The sequence below is a fragment of the Schistocerca gregaria genome, chromosome 9 (genome assembly GCF_023897955.1).
Source record: "Schistocerca gregaria isolate iqSchGreg1 chromosome 9, iqSchGreg1.2, whole genome shotgun sequence".
NCBI classification, from domain to species: Eukaryota; Metazoa; Arthropoda; class Insecta; order Orthoptera; family Acrididae; genus Schistocerca; species Schistocerca gregaria.
Genome location: NC_064928.1, coordinates 156303797 through 156325614, shown reverse-complemented (window position 1 = coordinate 156325614; position 21818 = coordinate 156303797). Strand labels below are relative to the sequence as shown.

The 21818-nt window shown below is 44.6% G+C and overlaps 1 protein-coding gene across 3 annotated transcripts in view; it reads right to left on the bottom strand.

Moving 5' to 3' along the window:
* LOC126292282 (filaggrin-2-like) overlaps nucleotides 1-21818 on the bottom strand; it is a 750701-nt gene that overhangs the window by 501696 nt on the left and 227187 nt on the right. For all 3 annotated transcript variants that reach the window (XR_007552076.1, XM_049986195.1, XM_049986196.1), the window contains exon 2: nucleotides 9057-9114. Coding sequence is in view for 2 of the 3 variants with exons in the window: in XM_049986195.1 (XP_049842152.1) it covers nucleotides 9057-9113 (57 nt within the window). In the remaining variant the exon portion in view is untranslated. The remainder of the gene's footprint in view (nucleotides 1-9056; nucleotides 9115-21818) is intronic.

Sequence of the window (21818 nt, the reverse complement as noted above, 5' to 3'; positions counted from 1 at the left end):
ATATTTAAGTGTTCTGTTTAACACACTAATCAGCTTTAGTATAGTCTTACAGTCTGACAAAGTTCGGATAGTTTTTCAATTTCACGCCTGTGCATAGTATGTTGGTAGTAGCACTTCGTCGCCTTGCCTGTTATGCTGTGTAGCAAACTTTAAAGCTGTGCGGATCAGCATAACGAAAAGGCGAGGGGTCTCGCTCGTTTTGTCCACGACTGTACAGGGTCTTTAAAAAATGACCGGTATATTTGAAACGGCAATAAAAACTAAACGAGCAGCGATAGAAATACACCGTTTGTTGCAATATGCTTGGGACAACAGTACATTTTCAGGCGGACAAACTTTCGAAATTACAGTAGTTACAATTTTCAAAAACAGATGGCGCTGCATATGATGTGAAAGATATAGAAGACAACACAGTCTGTGGGTGCGCCATTCTGTACATCGTCTTTCTGCTGTAAGCGTGTGCTGTTCACAACGTGCAAGTGTGCTGTGAACAACATGGTTTATTCCTTAGAACAGAGGATTTTTCTGGTGTTGACATTCCACCGCCTAGAACACAGTGTTGTTGCAACAAGACGAAGTTTTCAACGGAGGTTTAATGTAACCAAAGGACCGAAAAGCGATACAATAAAGGATCTGTTTGAAAAATTTCAACGGACTAGGAACGTGACGGATGAACGTGCTGGAAAGGTAGGGCAACCGCGTACGGCGACCACAGAGGGCAACGCGCAGCTAGTGCAGCAGGTGATCCAACAGTGGCCTCGGGTTTCCATTCACCGTGTTGCAGCTGCGGTCCAAATGACGCCAACGTCCACGTATCGTCTCATGCGCCAGAGTTTACACCTCTATCCATACAAAATTCAAATGCGGCAACCCCTCAGCGCCGCTACCATTGCTGCACGAGAGACATTCACTAACGATATAGTGCACAGGATTGATGACGGTGATATGCACGTGGGCAGCATTTGGTTTACTGACGAAGCTTATTTTTACCAGGACCGCTTCGTCAATAAACAGAACTGGCGCATATGGGGAACCGAAAAGTCCCATCATCCCTGCATCCTCAAAAAGTACTGGTCTGGGCCGCCATTTCTTCCAAAGGAATCATTGGCCCATTTTTCAGATCCAAAACGATTACTGCATCACGCTATATGGACATTCTTCGTGAATTTGTGGCGGTACAAACTGCCATGGACGACACTGCGAACATCTCGTAGTTTATGCAAGATGGTGCCCGGCCACATCGCATGGCCGACGTCTTTAATTTCCTGAATGAATATTTCGATGGTCGTGTGATTGCTTTGGGCTATCCGAAACATACAGGAGGCGGCGTGGATTGGCCTCCCTATTCGCCAGACATGAACCCCTGTGACTTCTTTCTGTGGGGACACTTGAAAGACCAGGTGTACCGCCAGAATCCAGAAACAATTGAACAGCTGAAGGAGTACATCACATCCTCATGTGAAGCCATTCCGCCAGACACGTTGTCAAAGGTTTCGGGGAATTTCATTCAGAGACTACGCCATATTATTGCTACGCGTGGTGGATATGTGGAAAATATCGTACTATAGAGTTTCCCAGACCGCAGCGCCATCTGTTGTTGACAATTGTAACTACTGTAATTTTGAAAGTTTGTCTGCCTGAAAATGTACTGTTGTCCCAAGCATATTGCAACAAACGGTGTATTTCTATCGCTGGTCGTTTAGTTTGTATTGCCGTTTCAAATATACCGGTCCTGTATATTCTGTGAACCACTGTCAAGCGCATTGTACCAGTTATTAGGGATTTTCCCTGTTCCAGTCACATCCTTTTTCTCGTTCCATACACGCATGGAAAGCCAGTTCAGTCCGTTCAACATCTCGGTGACATTCTCGCGAGGGTCAGACAAACCTGTCATCATTCGTGCTGCCCCTGTCGTTCAATATCCCCTGCCAGTTCTATCTGGTACAGGCCCCACACACTTGACCAGTATTCTAGAATGGGTTGGATGAAAGATCTATAAGCAGTCTCCTTTGTGGACTGATTTCGCTTCCTCAGTATTCCCCCGATAGACCAAGTATACCACCTACTTTGCCCACAACTCAGCCTACATGATCATTCCACTTCATATCCCTACAAAGTGTGACACGAAGGTATTTGTACGAGTTGGCCGATTCCTGCTGTGACTCATTAATATTATGGTCATAGGATACTACGTTTTTTTCGTTTTGTGAAGTGTACAACATTACATTTCTGAATATATTGAAAGAAATCATTGCACCACTTTGAAATCTTATCAACATTCGACTGAATACTTATGCAGCTTCTTCCAGACAGTACTTCATCATAGAATACTGCATCGTCAGCAAATAGTCTGAGGTTGCTATTAATATTATCTACAACGTCATTAATGTAGAACGCGAACCGAAAGTGTCCCAACAAACTTTCCTGCGGAACATCCGAAGGTACTTCCACATCTGACGATGACATGCTGTGTTCTCCCCAATGAAAAGGTCGTCAATCTCGTAAAATGTTTCACTTGATACCCCATATGATCGAACTTTTGACAGTAATCGAAGGTGTGGTACTGAGTCAAATGCTTTTCGCCAATCAGGAAATACTGTGTCTACCTGACTGCTTTGATCCCTGGCTTTCAAATTGTCATCATGACTTTCAGAATGTCATATGAGAAAAGTGCCAGTTGGGTTTCCCATGATTTTTTAAATTTAATTAATTAATTTACTTTTTTGTTGGTCTTTTAACTTGTTTGATGCGGTCTGTCACGAATTCCTCTTCTGTGCCAACCTCTTCATCTCACAGTAGCACTTGCAACATACGTCGTCAATTTTTTGCTGGATGTATTCCTATTCCTCTACAGCTTTTAACCTCTACAGCTCCCTGCAGTACCATGGAAGTCATTCCCTGATGTCTTAACAGAAGACCTACTATCCTGTTCCTCCTTCTTGTCAGTGTTTTCCATATATTCCTTTCCTCGCCGAATCTCTGGAAAAACTCCTCATTCCTTACCTTATCAGCACCTAATTTTCAACATTCTTCTATAGCACCACATCTCAAATGCTTCGAACCTCTGCTTTTCCGGTTTTCCCTCAGTCCATGTTTCACTACCATACAATCCTGTGTTCCAAACTTAAATTGTCCAAGATTTCAAATTAGAGCCTATGTTTGACACTGGTAGACTTCTCTTGGCTTGTTATGTCTCCCTTGCTCCGATGGTTGTGTGTTATTTTTCTGCCTAAATAACAGAGTTCCTTAACTTAATCTACCTTGTGATCACCAATCTTGATCTTAACTTTATCACTGTTCTGCTACTTCTCATTACTTGCGTCTTTCTTTGATTTACTCTCAGTCCATATTCTCTACTTAATTAGAGTGATCTTTCCAGTCAGCAAGCCATGTAATTCTTCTTCACTTCCACTGAGGATAGCAATGTCATCAGCGAATCTTATCACTGATGTTCATTCACCTTGAATTTTAATTACACACTTGAAACTTTCGTTTATCTCCGTCATTCCTTCTTCGCTGTACAGGTTGAACAGTGGGGTCGAAAGACTTACACGATTTTTAATCGAGCGCTTTGTTCCTGGTCTTTCGCTCTTATTATTCCCTGTTGGTACTTGCACATATTGTACGTTACCTGTGTTCCTACAGTTACCGCTATTTTCTGAAGAATTTCGAACATGTAGCATCATTTTACATTGTCGTAGACTTTTTCGAGATCGACAGATCCTATGAACGTGTCTTGGATTTTCTTTAATCTTACTTCCGTTATCAGCTGCAACGTCAGAATTGCCTTTCTCGTGCCTTTACCTTTCCTAAAGCCCAACTGATCGTCATCTAACTCATCCTCAATTTTCTTTCCCATTCTTCTGCATATTACTCTTGTCGGCGACTTCGATGCTTGAGCTGTCAAGCTGATTGTGCGATAATTCTCGCACTTGTCAGTTACTGCAGTTTTCCGAACTGTGTGGATGATGTTATTTTCGAAAGCCAGTTGGCGTATCGCCACACACATACATTCTACACATCAACGTGAACAGTCGTTTTGTTGCCGCTTCTCCCAGTGACTTTAGAAATTCTGATGGAATGTTATGTACCCCTTCTGTCTTATTCGATCTTATGTCTTCCAAAACTCTTCTAAATTCTGTTTCCAATACTGGATCCACTATCTCTTCCCAGTCGACTCCTGACTCTTCTTCACTCGCGACATCACAGAAATCTTACCCCTCATAGAATCCTTCGATGTTCTCTTTCCATCTGTCCGCCCTCTCCTTTGCATTTAACTGTGGAATTCCCATTGCGCCCTTAATGTTACCACCCCTCCTTTTGATTTCGCCGATGAGTGAAATAGATATTCGTGTCAGTGGCGTTGGTAAACAGCTGAATCGTCTATGTTTTCGAAATCCGTGCTGGTTGGCATGGAGAAGGTCGTTCTCTTCGAGATATCCCAATACGTTTGACCCCAGAACATATTCTAAGATTCAACTACAAGTGGATGTCGAAGGCACTGGACGGCAGTTTTGTGTTTCACTTCTGCTAGCATTCTTGTAGACAGGTGTCACGCGTGCTTCGTTCCAGCTATTAGGCAATGGTTTATATTCGAGGGATCTACTATAGCCTCGGAAGGTGTCTCATGCTGCATACTACGTCCGTGACACTAGCAAAACTTGCTGACACGCGGAACATCAGCGTACAAAGTGCGAGCCTACATGGCTGAGACGCAAGCAAGAAGTGGCCTTGCGTCATGACGAGACGCACCGAGGCAGAACACCAAACCAGAACGTCCTTCCGGAAGCAGTCAGCGGGTGAGAGACGACGGTTCAATCCCGTCTCCAGCCATCCTGATATAGGTTTTCCGTGATTTCCCTAAATCGTTTCAGGCAAATGCCGGGATGGTTCCTTTGAAAGGGCACGGCCGATTTCCCTCCCAATCCTTCCCTAACCCGAGCTTGCGCTCCGTCTCTAATGACCTCGTTGTCGACGGGACGTTAAACACTAACCACCACCACCACCACCAGGGGCTAACAGTCCAGAAAAAAAATTATGGAAAAACCGGTTTTACTCCTGACATCAAGTGCAGAGTGCAGTACAGTAATGTAGTGTAGGGGTGTGGTGCTGTGCAGTGCTCTGTAGCAGGGGTGTTGATAAAATATCAATATTTCGTTTTACCGTTTTGCAAAAATATCGATAGATGTAGTCAGTAATAGCACGCCACCCCCCCCCCCCACCCTTTGCCAATAGATACGGCAATATCGAGTGCCAACATCTTCATTTTATATTATTTTTTTCACAATTTTCAGTATATGTTTGAAGTCGTTCTTTTGAAATGGTATTAGGACATAATTTTAGTTTCACAGTGTGAAGGAGTCTTACTACTTTTTTAGCTTTCATCACATCCAGTTTTTCTCTTTGACTTGTGAAGGAAGTATAGGTCGTACGAAAGAAGTAGTCTGTTTGCACTGGGGTGGGGGTTACGAAGTAAATGGAATAACAAAATTCCCTACGTGAAGTAACAGCACACCAGTTGCGTTAAGAAATTATTTTTAATGCAACTAGTGTGCTATTTCTTCCCATCGGTACTCTCCAAAAACAGTTGTAGAAAGCGAGGAACAAAAATCTAAACAAGACTGGTCATTGCGGTGTCCAGAGAAGTGTGACGGGAAAGGCTGACGTAATCGGCGCTTGGGGCTACCAACAAAAACCGCAACGTTTAGCTTCACCACGCAATTTTGACACCACAACTGCTAGATCGCTGGCGTTTGCAGAAATGGAATAACAGGGAGTCGACATGAAGTGTTGCGGACAAATCTGATGTGACGAAACTGAGCGACGGGCCCATCGGATACATTTTACCGTGCCACTTACACACAGTTACCATTGTTAGGAAAGTGGTTATCGCCGAGCGTGCACGGGCATCGTTTTCTTTTCAATTCATGTTCTAAGAGGGATAAGCAGGCTGCTAGATCGTTGATATACGGAATATCTAATAACAAATCAAAAAATATACTTCAAAAGCCAAGATCGCTTAAATACTGTTTACTGCATAACCGGTTTCGACACACTACAGGTGTCATCTTCGGATCTGTGAAGATACAACGTGACCGCAGCGGTATTGTACCAATTAGTTTTAACTTATGACTTCGCTTTTACATATCTGATGGAATAGGATAGCCATGAGAGTAGTTGTTTTTTATTTCTGTGACAATGATTTTATATCAGCTAGTGTGCCTCATGTATCGTTATATCCAAATGGTTCATAAATGTTAAGCTACATTCAGGTATGTGGTACTGTACTAATAGTAATGTACATAGTGTAACTAATGTAAGGCCTCCCTCAAGCCTGTCGTGTTATATCTTCACAGAACCGATGATGGCACCTTTAGAGTGTCGAAAACGGTTATTCAATAAACAGTATTTAAGCAATCATGGCTTTCGAATTATTTATATAACAGAGTGATCGCCCCACAACACACTATGTGTTCACTGCAAAAATAAATAAATAAATAAATAAATAATTAAAATAAAATAAAACAAAAAATGCGAACCGGCAATATATTTACAATGTGCAGCCGATATCTTCACAGGTCGGTGCATAGATACTTTTACTATCTATACAGGGTGTTACAAAAAGGTTCGGCCAAACTTTCAGGAAACATTCCTCACACACAAATAAAGAAAAGATGTTAGGTGGACATGTGTCCGGAAACGCTTAATTTCCATGTTAGGGCTCATTTTAGTTTCGTCAGTATGGTCTTCCACCTATACTCGATGGAGCACGTTATCATGATTTCATACGGGGTACTCTACCTGTGCTGCTAGAACATGTGCCTTTACAAGTACGACACAACATGTGGTTTATGCACGATGGAGCTCCTGCACATTTCAGTCGAAGTGTTCGTACGCTTCTCAACATCAAATCCGGTGACCGATGGATTGGTAGAGGCGGTCCAATTCCATGGCCTCCACGCTCTCCTGACCTCAACCCTCTTGACTTTCATTTATGGAGGCAACTGAAAGCTCTTGTCTACGCAACCCCGGTACCAAATTTAGGGACACTTCATACTCGTATTGTGGACGGCTGTGATACAATTCGCCATCCTCCAGGGCTGCATCAGCGCATCAGGGATTGCATGCGACGGAGCGTGGATGCATGTATCCTCGCTAACGGAGGACATTTTGAACATTTCCTGTAACGAAGTGTTTGAAGTCACGCTGGTACGTTCTGTTGCTGTGTGTTTCCATTCCATGATTAATGTGATTTGAAGAGAAGTAATAAAATGAACTCTAACATGGAAAGTAAGCGTTTCCGGACACATGTCCAAGCCGGCCGTTGTGCCCGTGCGGTTCTAGGCGCTTCAGTCTGGAACCGCGTGACCGCTACGGTCGCAGGTTCGAATCCTGCCTCGGGCATGGATGTGTGTGATGTCCTTAGGTTAGTTAGGTTTAAATAGTTCTAAGTTCTAGGGGACTGATGACCACAGTCCCATAGTGCTTAGATCCATTTGAACCATTTGAACACATGTCGACATAACATATTTTCTTTCTTTGTGTGGGAGGAATGTTTCCTGAAAGTTTGGCCTTACCTTTTTATAACACCGTGTATATCGATACATCTTTTCGATATATCAGGAGCCGATGTTGACTTTCTCTAAATATCGATATTTCGGATCCCCGATATTTTTTAACTTATGTACAGTCCTACTCTGTAGTGCTGCAGAATGTTTACATTGTGTAGAGTAGAACTGTGCAACATTCGTGATGCAGCAATAGGACACAGGACAGTAGTGAAGCAGCACCTGCGTTATGGATTCCGCATGAGTGTGCAAGAGGGGACTTCAAACAGTATGTTACACATGTCCTCCCACGCTAAGACGACTGCGCATTGTCAGGAGGCAGTACGTGTTTCGGTTCTCCTGCAGACACAGTTGTGCTGCGGTACGTGTGACAGGTGCGCCACAGTGTGGGAGTGAAGCCGCGCGGCGACTGGAGCTGTGTTCCAACGGTGAAGTACGCGGGCCGGTCAGAGTCTTGTGGAGTGCACACAGATTCACCGCAAAATTCTGGCGACATTCGCACCAAGTGTAATGTCGCGTCCAGTCGTATTGGCATGGTGCAAACAATTTGACCGAGGCCCCACAGACACGCGCGGTGCTGACAGGGAAGGAACGGCATCTACATCGAACACAGAGTGGAGTTGGGTTGTTGCGGGGAAGAGACCAAACAGCGGGGTCACCGGTCTCATCGGATTAGGGATGGACGGGGAAGGGATTCGGCAGTGCCCTTTCAAAGGAACGATCCCGGCATTTGCCAGGAGCGATTTAGAGAAATCACGGAAAACCTAAATCAGGATGGGCAGACGCGGGTTTGAACCGTCGTCCTCCCGAATGTGAGACCAGTGTGCTAGCCACTGGGCCAACTCGGTCGGTCGAGTGCGGAGGACAGCGTCCAGGCAGTCGGGTAATTGATTCGTGTCGGCCGTTGTGGCCGAGCGGTTCTGGGCGCTTCAGTCTGGAACCGTACTGCTGCTACGGTCGCAGGTTCGAATCCTGCCTCCGGCATGGATGTGTGTGGCGTCCTTAGGTTAGTTAGGTTTAAGTAGTTCAAAGTTCTAGGGGACTGACGACCTCAGATGTTAGTGCTTAAAGCCATTTGAACCAATTGATTCGCACCATCCGCAGATTTTCCGCCTATGAGGAGGTACACACAGCGGACCTCCAAAGGCTACGTCGGCACGGGAGGATTTCTATCTACGAGCAACTGAGCCTTTAGTAGAACGTGCCGATAATTGTGTACAGAGTCTTGGTGACTATGTTGAAAAGCCGTGTCGTGTGTCTGTATCACTTTGAACTGTAGTGCAGCGTTCAGTAAAAGTTACTTGGTCCGCTACGATAATGTGTAACTTCCCATCGTATCTGTGTGCCAGAGGAGCGAAGGATAGTAGGTAGACTTTTGTCCCTTAACGTGAATACTTTACCGTTTTCCTCTCTCTCGATTCATATTCTCTACTTTATTCTTACTTTATTAAAACAGAATACTTTGTTTCAACTTTATGCCACACTTACCTCCAGCACTGAGTTGTTCAGCTGGTCCTGGCTCAGGTTCACGTTCTTCGTCTGCATCCTGAAACGAAGCATCCCGAAATTAAAGCAAAATCAACTGTTGACACATGTGTATGAAATCGGAGGAGGAGGAGGTGGAGGGAAATAATATTCAGTAAGGTGCTATGTACTATGGTTGCATTCAGTGTGCCTGAAGCTGAGGGAAAGCCTCCATGCCTAAGTCAAGGAATGAACAAAAAATAAGAAACAAAACAGTTCTGGTAACTATCACCTTACTTGCTTTATGGACGATTCTAGTATGGCAACTGAAAAACAGGAAGAAGGAATGTTTTCGATACATTCTAGATGTACTGTACGAGCACAGAAATGGAACAAAGGAGGGTGTGAAGAAGCAAATGCGGTTGGGAAAGAAGTATGGAGAAGAAAAAGAAAGTTTGCGATTTCACGTCTCGTCGACGGCGTGATCATTACGTCATGGCATACGTTGTTACATCCAGCTTTGATTCCAGCCGGTTCGCAGATATGCTCGGGGATTGGACGTTCTGCTGTCTTCATCATGATTCGTCCTGATCGACACGCAAGTCGCGCGAAGTACCGTCAACTGAAAAGCTTTGCACCAAGCGACCAGTCTACCCGACGGAACGTCCCAGCCACACGAACATTTCATACTTTGCTATGTAGTGGTTGTTTTTGTTGTGGTCTTCAGTCCTGAGACTGGTTTGATGCAGCTCTCCATGCTACTCTATCCTGTGCAAGCTTCTTCATCTCCCAGTATCTACTGCAACCTACATCCTTCTGAATCTGCTTAGTGTATTCATCTCTTGGTCCCCCTCTACGATTTTTACCCTCCACGCTGCCCTCCAATACTAAATTGGTGATCCCTTGTTGCCTCAGAACATGTCCTACCAACCGATTCTTTCTTCTGGTCAGATTGTGCCACAAACTTCTCTTCTCCCCAATTCTATTCAATACTTCCTCATTAGTTATGTGATCTACCCATCTAATCTTCACCATTCTTCTGTAGCACCACATTCCGAAAGCTTCTATTCTCTTCTTCTCCAAACTATTTATCGTCCTTGTTTCACTTCCATACATGGCTATACTCCATACAAATGCTTTGAGAAATGACTTCCTGACACATAAATCTATACTCGATGTTAGCAAATTTCTCTTCTTCAGCAACGCTTTCCTTGCCATTGCCAGTCTACATTTTTTCTACTTCGACAATCAACAGTTATTTTGCTCCCCAAATAGCAAAACTCCTTTACTACTTCAAATGTCTCATTTCCTAATCTAATTCCCTCAGCATCACCCGACTTAATTCGACTACATTCCATTATCCTCGTTTTGCTTTTGTTGATGTTCATCTTATATCCTCCTTTCAAGACACTATCCATTCCATTCAACTGCTCTTCCAAGTTCTTTCCTGTCTCTGACAGAATTACAATGTCATCGGCGAACCTCAAAGTTTTTATTTCTTCTCCATGGATTTTAATACCTACTCCGAATTTTTCTTTTGTTTCGTTTACTGCTTGCTCAATATAGAGATTGAATAACATCGGGGAGAGGCTACAACCCTGTCTTACTCCCTTCCCAACCGCTGCTTCCCTTTCATGCCCCTTGACTCTTATAACTGCGATCTGGTTTCTGTATAAATTGTAAATAGCCTTTCGCTCCCTGTATTTTACCCCTGCCACCTTTATAATTTGAAAGAGAGTGGTATACATAAGAATGCTGAAGAACAGATGGGTAGACCGTGTAACCAATAAAACGTATTGAATACAAGTGGGGAGAAGAATAATGAAACAACTTGACTAAAAGAAGGGATAGGTTGACAGGACACGTTCTGACACACCAAGAGGTCACCAGTCTAGTGCTGGGGGGAAGTGTAGTGGGTGAAGATCGTAGACGGAGACCAAGAGATCAGTACAACAACCGTATTCAGAAGGATGTAGCTTGCAGTAGTTACTCAGAGATGAAGAGGCTGACACAGCGTGGATTAGCATGGAGAGCTGCATTAGACGAGTCTCAGAACTGAAAACTACAACGACGACGACGCGTTGTCCTGACATACACTCTGAGACTTAAAAGAAGAACACACCGCGAAGGAATTATCCGAGAGGGACGGAAATCGGTACATGTGATGCACATGTTCAGACAAACAAATGTGGCCGAGCGGTTCTAGGCGCTTCAGTCTGGAACCGCGCGACCGCTACGATCGCAAGTTCGAATCCTGCCTCGGTCAAGGATGTGTGTCATGTCCTTAGGTTAGTTAGCTTTAAGTAGTTCTAAGTTCTAGGGGACTGACGACCTCACATGTTAAGTCCCATAGTGATTAGAGCTTTTTGAACCATTTTGAACTGTCACCCGCCATACATCAGATCAACCAGAAATGATGGTCTGGGGTGCCATTTCTTCCCATAGCAGGACATCTTTGGCTGTCATTTGGCACGATACCCTTCAGGACGACATCCAATAACTATCTCAGTCAATTCCAAGCGAAATAAGTGCTTGCATAAGGGCCGGAGCTAGGCCAACGCATTACTGATTTCTTCAATTTGTGACTCTCTTTCACTTGAATAAATCATCCAATTTTTCCGTAATTGTAATTTTTTTTTCTCCGTACGTGTTCATCAAATCTCCCGATTTCCGTCCCATTCGGATAATAGTTTCCCGATGAGTGTTTATCAAGCTACTGTATGATCTGTTCTAGCTACAATTTTAATATTTCGTTTTCTATTCGCAGTCTAGAAACAGAATAAAATAAGGAAAATATAAACTCATGCTCATAAATGAAGGATAATGCTGGTACATGTTGAACCAACGCTCTGGTGGGTGGTTTGCGGGTTTAAATCACCTCGGGGTATTACCATGCGGTGCATTTGGCCTGCGATCGTCGCGTTGGTGCATGTCAGAGTACGGTGCAGCGAGTAAGTGTGCAGACGTTTTCAGACGTACTAATGGTGACTGTGTGTTGAAAATGACTCAGATAACACATACTGATGACGTTATGAGAGGTAGAATACTAGGGCGACTGGAGGCTGGTCAAATCCAGCAGGTGGTGGCACGGGCCCTCCGTGTGCCACAAAGTGTGATCTCAAGATTATGGCAACGATTCCAGCAGACAGGAAACGTGTCCAGGCGCTACAGCACGGGACACGCACAGTGTACAACACCACAAGAAGACCCACATCTCACCATCAGTGCCCGCAGACGACCATGGAGTACTGCAGGTAGCATTGCTAGGGACCTTACCGCAGCCTCTGGGACAGTTGTCTCCAGAAACACAATCTACATACGACTGTTTTTCCCTTGGCGACCTGCATGGTGCATTCCACTGACCCCTGGTCACAGGAGAGCCCGTAAAGCCTGGTGTCAAGAGCACAGTACATGGTCACTCGAACAGTGGTCCGAGGTTATGTTCACGCACGAGTCCAGGTATATTCTGAAGAGTGATTCTCGCCCGGTTTTCATTTGGCGTGAACCAGGAACCAGATACCAACACCTTAATGTCGTTGAAAGGGACCTGTATGGAGGTCGTGGTATGATGGTGTGGGGTGGCATTATGATTGATGCACGTATACCCCTGCGTGTCCTTGACAAAAGAACTATAACAGGTCAGGTGTAACGGGACGTCGTTTTGCACCAGTACTGCACCTTTTCAGGGGTGCAGTGGGTCCCACCTTCTTCGTGATGGATGATAACGCACGGCCCCACTGAGATGCCGTCGTTGACGAATACCTTGAAAGAGAAGATATCAGGCGAATGGAGTGGCCTGTCTGTTCTCCGGACCTAAACCCCACCGAGCATGTCTGGAATGCTTTCGGTCGACGTATCTCTGCACGTCTTCAAACCCCTACGACACTTCAGAAGCTATGATAGGCAATGGTGCAAGAATGGGAGGCTATACCCCAGCAGCTGCTCGACCACCTGATCCAGAGTATGCCAACCCGTTGTGCGGCCTGTGTACGTGTGCATGGTGATCATATCCCATACGGATGTCAGGGTACATGCGCAGGAAACAGTGGCGTTTTGCAGCATGTGTGTTTCGGGACGGTTTTCTCAACTTATTAACAATAATGTGGTCTTACAGATCTGTGTCGTGTGTGTTCCGTGATGCGTATACTATTGGCGCCAGTTTTGTGTAGTGCCACTTTGTGTGGCACCACATTCTGCAATTATCCTTAATTTATGAACATTAGTGTAGATATCACTCGAACTTATCACTGCAATAAAGCTGTGTTTACTGTCATTCTAAAATGTTCAAATGTTCAGTCCCTAAGCTTGCACATTACTTAACCTAAATTATCCTAAGTACAAACACACACACCCATGCCCGAGGCAGGACTCGAACCTCCGCCGGGACCAGCCGGACAGTCCATGACGCAGCGCCCTAGACCACTTGGCTAATCCCACGCGGCTACTGTCATTCAGAGTTCGTCATAAAATGAATAAATAAATGAAGATAGCGTGCGGTACTTTGAATAGTTGGGTTAGAATTCTAACTCGACACTGACAGCAATGCATAACTTGAAAATCCATCATATTGCGGATCTTTCGAACAAGTTAATGATGTTGTGGAAACGCTGAATATTACTTTGAGCGCCTTCCGTGAATGCTTGTCTAGGTGAATACGGATAATCAACATCTTGAACACGTCTAAAGATATTTGCAGAGAAATCATTAGCCGCCTCACGCTGTGTGTAAAGAGAGTAGCGGGCCGAGAACAGAGCCTTGCGGAACTCCACTTAGCAGCGGTCCAGTGCTATTGAGAGCGCTGGAAGCGGGACTCCTAGCGGCGCGGTATCTCATCTCCAGTGCTCCAGCAGAGCTGCCCGCGATTGTGTGCTAATGCGTGGTCAGTCGCTGCGAGAGTTTATTGAGACGAGAGCGGCGCTGTTAGCCAGCGAGATTATCGTATCGCGTCCGTGGATGAAGCAGGCCAGGCGGAGCTGCCTCGCCTGAGACAGCTGCGTATATCCCCCTGAACTGACGTACCGCGGCGGTTCATTTGCCTAAATCAATCCGTCTCTTCCACGACGGTCGCTCTCTCCCCCTGTCTCTCTCCCTCATTATGCTCTCACTCGCTTTAAATGGCCAAATGGCATCTGCAGAGACGGGACAATTGCTCGTAACTTCCGAGCAAGTCAAACGCAAAGGCTGTTTGTTCCCTCCTAGGTTTTGTGCTGCACGAATAATAAAAAATCTTTGCAATGTTTCCAACATTCCGCACGAAATTCCACATACCAGTAATATACCAACCGCGTTAGCTCCCACGGATCCAGTCCAGTCAGAATGTATCAGAGCTATAGAAGCCTTGAGATCCAATAAGACAGAAAGGGCATACAACACTCCTTCGCCTGCTGAATTTCTAAAATCATTCCTGGAAATGACAACCAAACGACTTTTCAGCCTTCTGTTTAGAACCCATGAAACTGGAGACATACCTTCAGACATTCGGAAGAAGTGTCGTTCACACAGTGCCAATTATAGTTCAGACACTGATGTTCAAAACAACCCTTTTCGTAATAAACTAAAATTTATGTTCTGCCTTACGGCAGGTCTCGTCAGAGAGATCTAAAGCATGAGCGTCTAGGGAAGTGAGTCCAGTGGTGGTTTCCCGTTGCCTTCCACTGACGATGATGGGGAAACACCCAGTACCTGTGCGGAGAAAATCTCCGACACAGCCGGGACTCGAACCCGGGCCCCTTGGCGCGACAGACTGCCGCGCTGACCACTCAACTATCGGGGCGGACTCTTCGTACTAAAGTCGTTGAATTTTTTTTCGAGGGTTCGACATGTCTTTTTGGGATGCTAAACCCGAATTTCATTTTGACTGTCTCGTAGGAGATCGGTTTCTCAAAGGAAAACATAAAAGAAATCAAAATTTTCAAAATTTTCACACGTTTTTCAATTTTCCGCTTATATTTCGAAAACAATGCGCTGCTCGAAGACAACCATTATACACCAAATTAAAGTAGATGAAACTTCCTACAAAACGCAATAGTCTTTTCGATTTCCTGGCGAGCGATATTGACGTTACAGTGCGCTTAAAAGCAGAGAGTTTTGGCCTTTCTGCGAAAACGTCAGCAGCGCTCACCCCCACCCCTGCAATTTCAAAATTATGTATGTTATAAAAAAAACACAGCAGGTAAAAGTACATAGCATTTCCCACAAGAGACGTCTAAAACATTCAATTTTCTCGTAAGGAAAGGAGGGAGGAAGGGAGCAAAGCGAAAATTACGAAAACGCCTTCTGCGCTCCACAGCCAAACGAACACCTCCACCTTCTACACTACCGGCCATTAAAATTGCCACACCAGGAAGAAATGCAGATGATAAACGGGTATTCATTGAAATAATATTTTATACTAGAACTGACATGTGATTACATTTTCACGCAGTTTGGGTGCATACATCCTGAGAAATCAGTACCCAGAACAACCACCTCTGGTCTTAATAATGGCCTTGATACGCCTGGGCATTAGTCAAACAGAGCTTGGATGGCGTGTACAGGTACAGCTGCCCATGCAGCTTCAACACGATACCACAGTTCATCAAGAGTAGTGACGCGTAATGTGACGAGCCAGTTGCTCGGCCAGACATTTCCAATTGGAGAGAGATCTGGAGAATGTCCTCGCCAGGGCAGCAGTCCAACATTTTCTGTATCGAGAAAGGTCCGTACAGGACCTGCAACATGCGGTCATGCATTATCCTGCAAAGATCGAATGAAGGGTAGATCCACGGGTCGTACCACACCTGAATTGCAACGTCCACTGTTCAAAGTGTCGTCAACGCCAACAAGAGGTGTCCGAGACGTGTAACCAGTGGCACCCCATACCATCACGCCAGGTGATACGCCAGTGTGGCGATGATGAATGCATGCTTCCAATGTGCGCCCACCGCGATGTCGTCAAACACTGATGCTACCATCATGATGCTGTAAACAGAACCTGGATTCATCCGACGTTTTGCCATTCGTCCACCCAAGTTCGTCGTTGAGTACACCTGTCAGTGATGCAGCGTCAAGGGTAACCACAGCCACGGTCTCCGAGCTGATAGTCCATGCTGCTGCAAACGTCGTCGAACTGTTCGTGCAGATGGTTGTTGTCTTGCAAACGTAAACCATATGTTGACTCAGGGATCGAGACGTGGCTGCACGATCCGTTACAGCCATGCGGATAAGATGCCTGTCATCTCGACTGCTAGTGATACGAGGCCGTTGGGATCCAGCGCGGTGTTCCGTATTACCCTCTTGAACCCACCGACTCCATATTTTGCTAACAGTCATTGGATTTCGACCTACGCGGGCAGAAATGTCGCGATATGATAAACCGCAATCGCGATAGGCTACAATCCGACCTTGATCAAAGTCGGAAACGTGATGGTACGCATTCCAAAAAAAAAAAAAAAAAAAAAAAATAAATAAAATAAAAAAAATGGCTCTGAGCACTATGGGACTCAACTGCTGTGGTCATTAGTCCCCTAGAACTTAGAACTACTTAGACCTAACTAACCTAAGGACATCACACACATCCATGCCCGAGGCAGGATTCGAACCTGCTACCGTAGCAGTCGCACGGTTCCGGACTGTGCGCCTAGAACCGCGAGACCACCGCGGCCGGCACGCATTTCTGCTTCTTACACGAGGTATCATAACAACGTTTCACCAAGCAAAGCCGGTCAAGTGCTGTTTGTGTATGAGAAATCGGTTGGAAAGTTTCCTCATGTCATCAGGTTGTAGGTGTCGCCACAGGAGTGTGAATGCTCTGAAAAGCTAAACATTTGCATATCACAGCATCTTCTTCCTGTCCGTTAAATTTCGCGTCTGTAGCATGTCATCTTCGTGGTGTAGCAATTTTAATGGCCAGTTGTGTATCTTTCATCGGCGGTATACTTTCGGCGTATGAATGAAGTTTTGGGAAAATATTTATGACGAAAACATTAACAGAACGTATTTACAACTGAACAGAAATGGCAATATTAAAGATGTATGTAGTATCTATAGCAGTTATCCTAAAAGAAAGTTTACGTTTACGTTTACAGTATTTGTATACTTAGAGGAAGGTTCTGACAATATTGACTGGGACACAGTCTTTGAAATCCTGAAGGTAGCGGCAGTTGTAATGCACATTGATGCTTGTCTTTCAACAATACGGCGCCGTAACAGCAGCGACGCCTAACGGTAAGTAATGGCACTAACACTACTAACAATGCAACTACTGCTGTGCACAGTCTGAACATCATTCCTGAAAAGTTGGGTACCCAGATGTTAAATAGTTTTCTGCGTACACTGGTTCAAGTTAATTTAAAACCACCCTGCTATTCAACCTCTAGTTTCGATTTCTTACCAAGACAACATCAGAGTGTTTGAAGACGTTACGTGCAACGAACAGGCCATTTAACAGGTAAACATAGCCGATGTCCGCCTCATCGGCGAGCAGAGAAGACTGCCGCAGACTTTAGCGCGCCCTGCCGCGTCCTGTCACGGTCGCCAGCGGTGCCTGGTTAGGAGCGGGCCAGGCGCTGACTCAGGCCCTCCCACGCCGGGTTACTGACCACACAGACACACACATCGCGGCGTGGCGAGGCTGCCGCTACACCAGATCAAGGCCAGCTTCCACTTCAAGAGCTACGCCACTGCCTTCTTTTCTAAGTAATTCTGTAGCTTCTCTCCGCTTCTAATGAAGTCTGTAGTATCATCAAATTGTCGGTGCCACTCGGTGCTCGTAATTCCCGACCCAACGTATGCGCAAGCCGCTTTAAAAGTTGTATTATACGGTAAGTATTTAGAAGAAATACCTGAATGGTGCGAAAAGTGGCAGTTGACCCTAAATAACGAGAAGTGTGAGGTCATCTCCATGAGTGCTAAAAGGAACTCGTTAAACTTCAGTTACACGATAAATCAGTCTAATCTAAAAGCCGAGCACGTTTGGTATTATCGCGAAATATGGAGAGACAGTCACAGAAATGATACAGGATATGGGCTGGAAATCATTAAAAGAAAGGCGTTTTTCGTTGCGACGGAATCTTCTCACGAAATTCCAATCACCAACTTTCTCCTCCGAATGCAAAAATATTTGGTTGATACCGACCTACAAAGGGAGGAACGATCACCACGATAAAATAAGGGAAATCAGAGCTCGTACGGAAAGGTATAGGTGTTCGTTCTTTCCGCGCGCTATACGAGATTGGAATAATAGAGAATTGTGAAGTTGGTTCGATGAACCCTCTGCCAGGCACTTAAATGTGATTTGCAGAGTATCCATTAGACGTAGATGTAGATGTAAAATATGTGTTTGTTAGGCAACTGCGGAAATTAGGCTTTTTGTTCTCTTTCCATGTAACGACTGAGTGCAGAGAAAATGACTGACGCATTTGAAGATGGGCAAACCTGGAAATATCTGGTGGTCAGTTGTCACACACCGATGGCCATCGTCCCTTACAGTAACGACCGCAACTTTTATTGTAACTTACGTTAATGGAATCAGTTTAAGTGCATTTCTTGTCAGACACGCTTGTTTCTTTTAATGTACAGACCTTATAACAGCTATACACGTTTATTCAAGATTGGAACTTAATTAAATGTGTAAAACTTAAGGACGGAAGTAACTTTTGCATGATTTGTGGCTGTCAAGAGACATTTGTAATATTTATGACTTTGCAGCCATCATATTCGGCTACAAGAAGCTCTTTTTAGAGCGGTTGAGAAGGCAGCTGTGGCAAGATGACGTAATGTGGTGTGAGGTAACTGTTAGGTACGGATATCGTGAGAAAGACCGTCTAAATTGTGGTCCTTCTCCGCTATTGGTGCTGCGTTCGGAGGTTGCGCGCCAAAATGTTTATCGTCTGTTATTAATATTAGACAAACTAAACAGTGTATTTCTTGCATGTCATATATAAAGCATCTCTCAGTAGCGCGTCATCATTCTATTATTTCACAAGTATCAATAACCAGCAGAATAATAAACAACTGTGAAACGAAAACGCAGACAAAGCAGTTCGGTGATCTTCGGATCACGCCTAGCTTGGATGGCGGGCGAAGTCGTTCGCCATTCTCGGAGGAAGGACATGTCGTCCGCCGCAGTATCAGTTAAGACCTTACCAGCAATGTATAGTTATTTCGACATATGCTTGAGAACAGTGCAATACTAATTTACGGAAATATGCAGTTCATTAATTTGTTGAAGAACAGAAATCATTTGTGAATCTATAAAAGGAATGTAACTGTGTAGTTTCTCGTGTTCCGCTAGTAAAAAGCGAGTGGCGTCCGGTATAAACAAGTTTATTGGAAATTTAATTATTTTTAAAAGAACAGTTCCTCGCTAAGAGTTACTTACAGTCTCAAGATTACAGATTCACAACCAACGTGCTGTTTTCTGCGCAGGGGACAACAACCATAGAAGACTGCAGGTTGCTGAACATTTATTAGCTTTTATGCATTCCACTCAGGGCGGTGGAATCAAATACGTACGTCGCGTGTACTGCAATCTTAGCACAAATCAGAGCAGTGACACAGAGGAGGTATGAAAGAGAGAGATATTTTTGAGGGAAAGAGGTTGATCATACGGACACGTAAATATATCCCGCTCTTGAACCTTCTCTCTTTTTCAACTTGCCGTACACTCTTCCACCAAATTTGACCATACTTAGAAAGAACTGCTACACTATAATACAGATGGTAACTGAAAGGAGCCGGCCGGAGTGGCCGAGCGGTACTAGGGGCTACAGTCTGGAACCGCGCGACCGCTACGGTCACAGGTTCGAATCCTGCCTCGGGCATGGATGTGTGTCACGTGCTTAGGTTAGTTAGGTTTAAGTAGTTCTAGGGGTCTGGTGACCTCAGAAGTTAAGTTCCATAGTGCACAGAACCTTTGAACTGAAAGTCCGCATCTCGTGGTCGTGCGGTAGCGTTCTCGCTTTCCGCGCCCGGGTTCCCGGGTTCGATTCCCGGCGGGGTCAGGGATTTTCTCTGCCTCGTGATGACTGGGTGTTGTGTGATGTCCTTAGGTTAGTTAGGTTTAACTAGTTCTAAGTTGTAGGGGACTGATGACCCTAGATGTTAAGTCCCACAGTGCTCAGAGCCATTTGAACCGCCGGCCGGTGTGGCCGTGCGGTTCTAGGCGCTACAGTCTGGAACCGCGCGACCGCTACGGTCACAGGTTCGAATCCTGTCTCGGGCATGGATGTGTGTGACGTGCTTAGGTTAGTTAGGTTTAAGTAGTTCTAAGTTGTAGGGGACTGATGACCCTAGATGTTAAGTCCCACAGTGCTCAGAGCCATTTGAACCTTTTTTTTCTTTTTTTTATGAAGTAAAAGGAATACTCAGTGGAACGAACACGAAATTACACTTTCATTCAAAGACACCGAGATTTCTGAAGGTCCCCTGGATTTTACAAAACGCGAAATATGATTATTAATGGGATGTCTGATCACCGCGGACTGCTATGCAGGCTCTACGACATACAAAAGTAACTTTTGAATGATTTGCGACTGGCAAGTCACATTGTTCCACCATACGTAAAAAGAACTGCTACAGTATAAGACGGAAGATAATAAAGGGAACACGCTATGAAACAAACAGAAAATTACACTTTTATCCAGAGATAATAGCTACACTGTCGTCATCGCTGGATATTACGAAAGGTGGGATATGACGCCCAATAGGGTGTAGTGATCAACGCGGACGGCGATGCATGCTGGCGATAAGGTTGGTAAAGAGCTTTTGTCGTATTACGAAAAAAGTGAGTAGTATAGTAATCAATGTTTTCATTTAGTCGTGGTGATAGGTAGATGGACCACTTTAGGAATAATGGTAATACGGGGCTACACATCAATTAACTTTCTTAGCACAACCGTGTCCTTGCATCCAAATCTCAACACCTTTTGGTGGCTCCACTTTCCTTCTGTTACGTGTAAACTACACACAGAGTGACAATTATTGAACTATATGAAATAAAATCGTCGTAACTTCTGAACAGTTTACTTCAAGGCGTTCAGACTGCAAGCTTGGCCGCGGAGCACGATGGGAATTAGTAGGATCCACATGCGGACGCGCATTTTGCCCTTGCTCATTTTGCAAGTCAGCATGCACGGTTCAGAGTGCCTGAGTGGTATTAATTAGAGAAGGGTCACACCATACCTGTTTTTGACATAAAAGTATCAAAACACAACCAAAAGGTAGCTTACAGAAAACCTACTGGCACTGACGCCACTATACCAAACCCCTCAGCACATCCCTCCTCCCACAAAAAAGCTGCTTATAGATCAATACTGTACACAGCACACAAATTTCCACTTCAACATACAGGACTCCAACAAGAAATAGAAACCATAACATATACTGCAATAAACAATGGATGTGACCCTCCTCTAATTAATACCATGTCACAACAGATGAAAAATAAACTGAACAAACCACATCAAACTACACTCACAACTGACAGTGCCCCAGCAGTCAAATATGTAAACATGCCGTATCTTCGAATAGTATCTGACAAATTAGCAAGACTATTCAAAAATACAGAAGTAAAAATCAGCTTCAGCACCAACAACAAGCGAAGAAGGAAGATTATTCGCAATATAAAAACACAAGTACTGATGCAGCTGGCATTTACAAAATTACCTGCAGCCAATGTAATAAATATTATATCGGCCAAACAGGCAGAAATTTCAGAACTCGGATCAAAGAACATTTAGACTGCTACAGGCTTGATAAATGTAACAAATCAACAGTAGCAACTCACATTAACGACACAGGCCACCC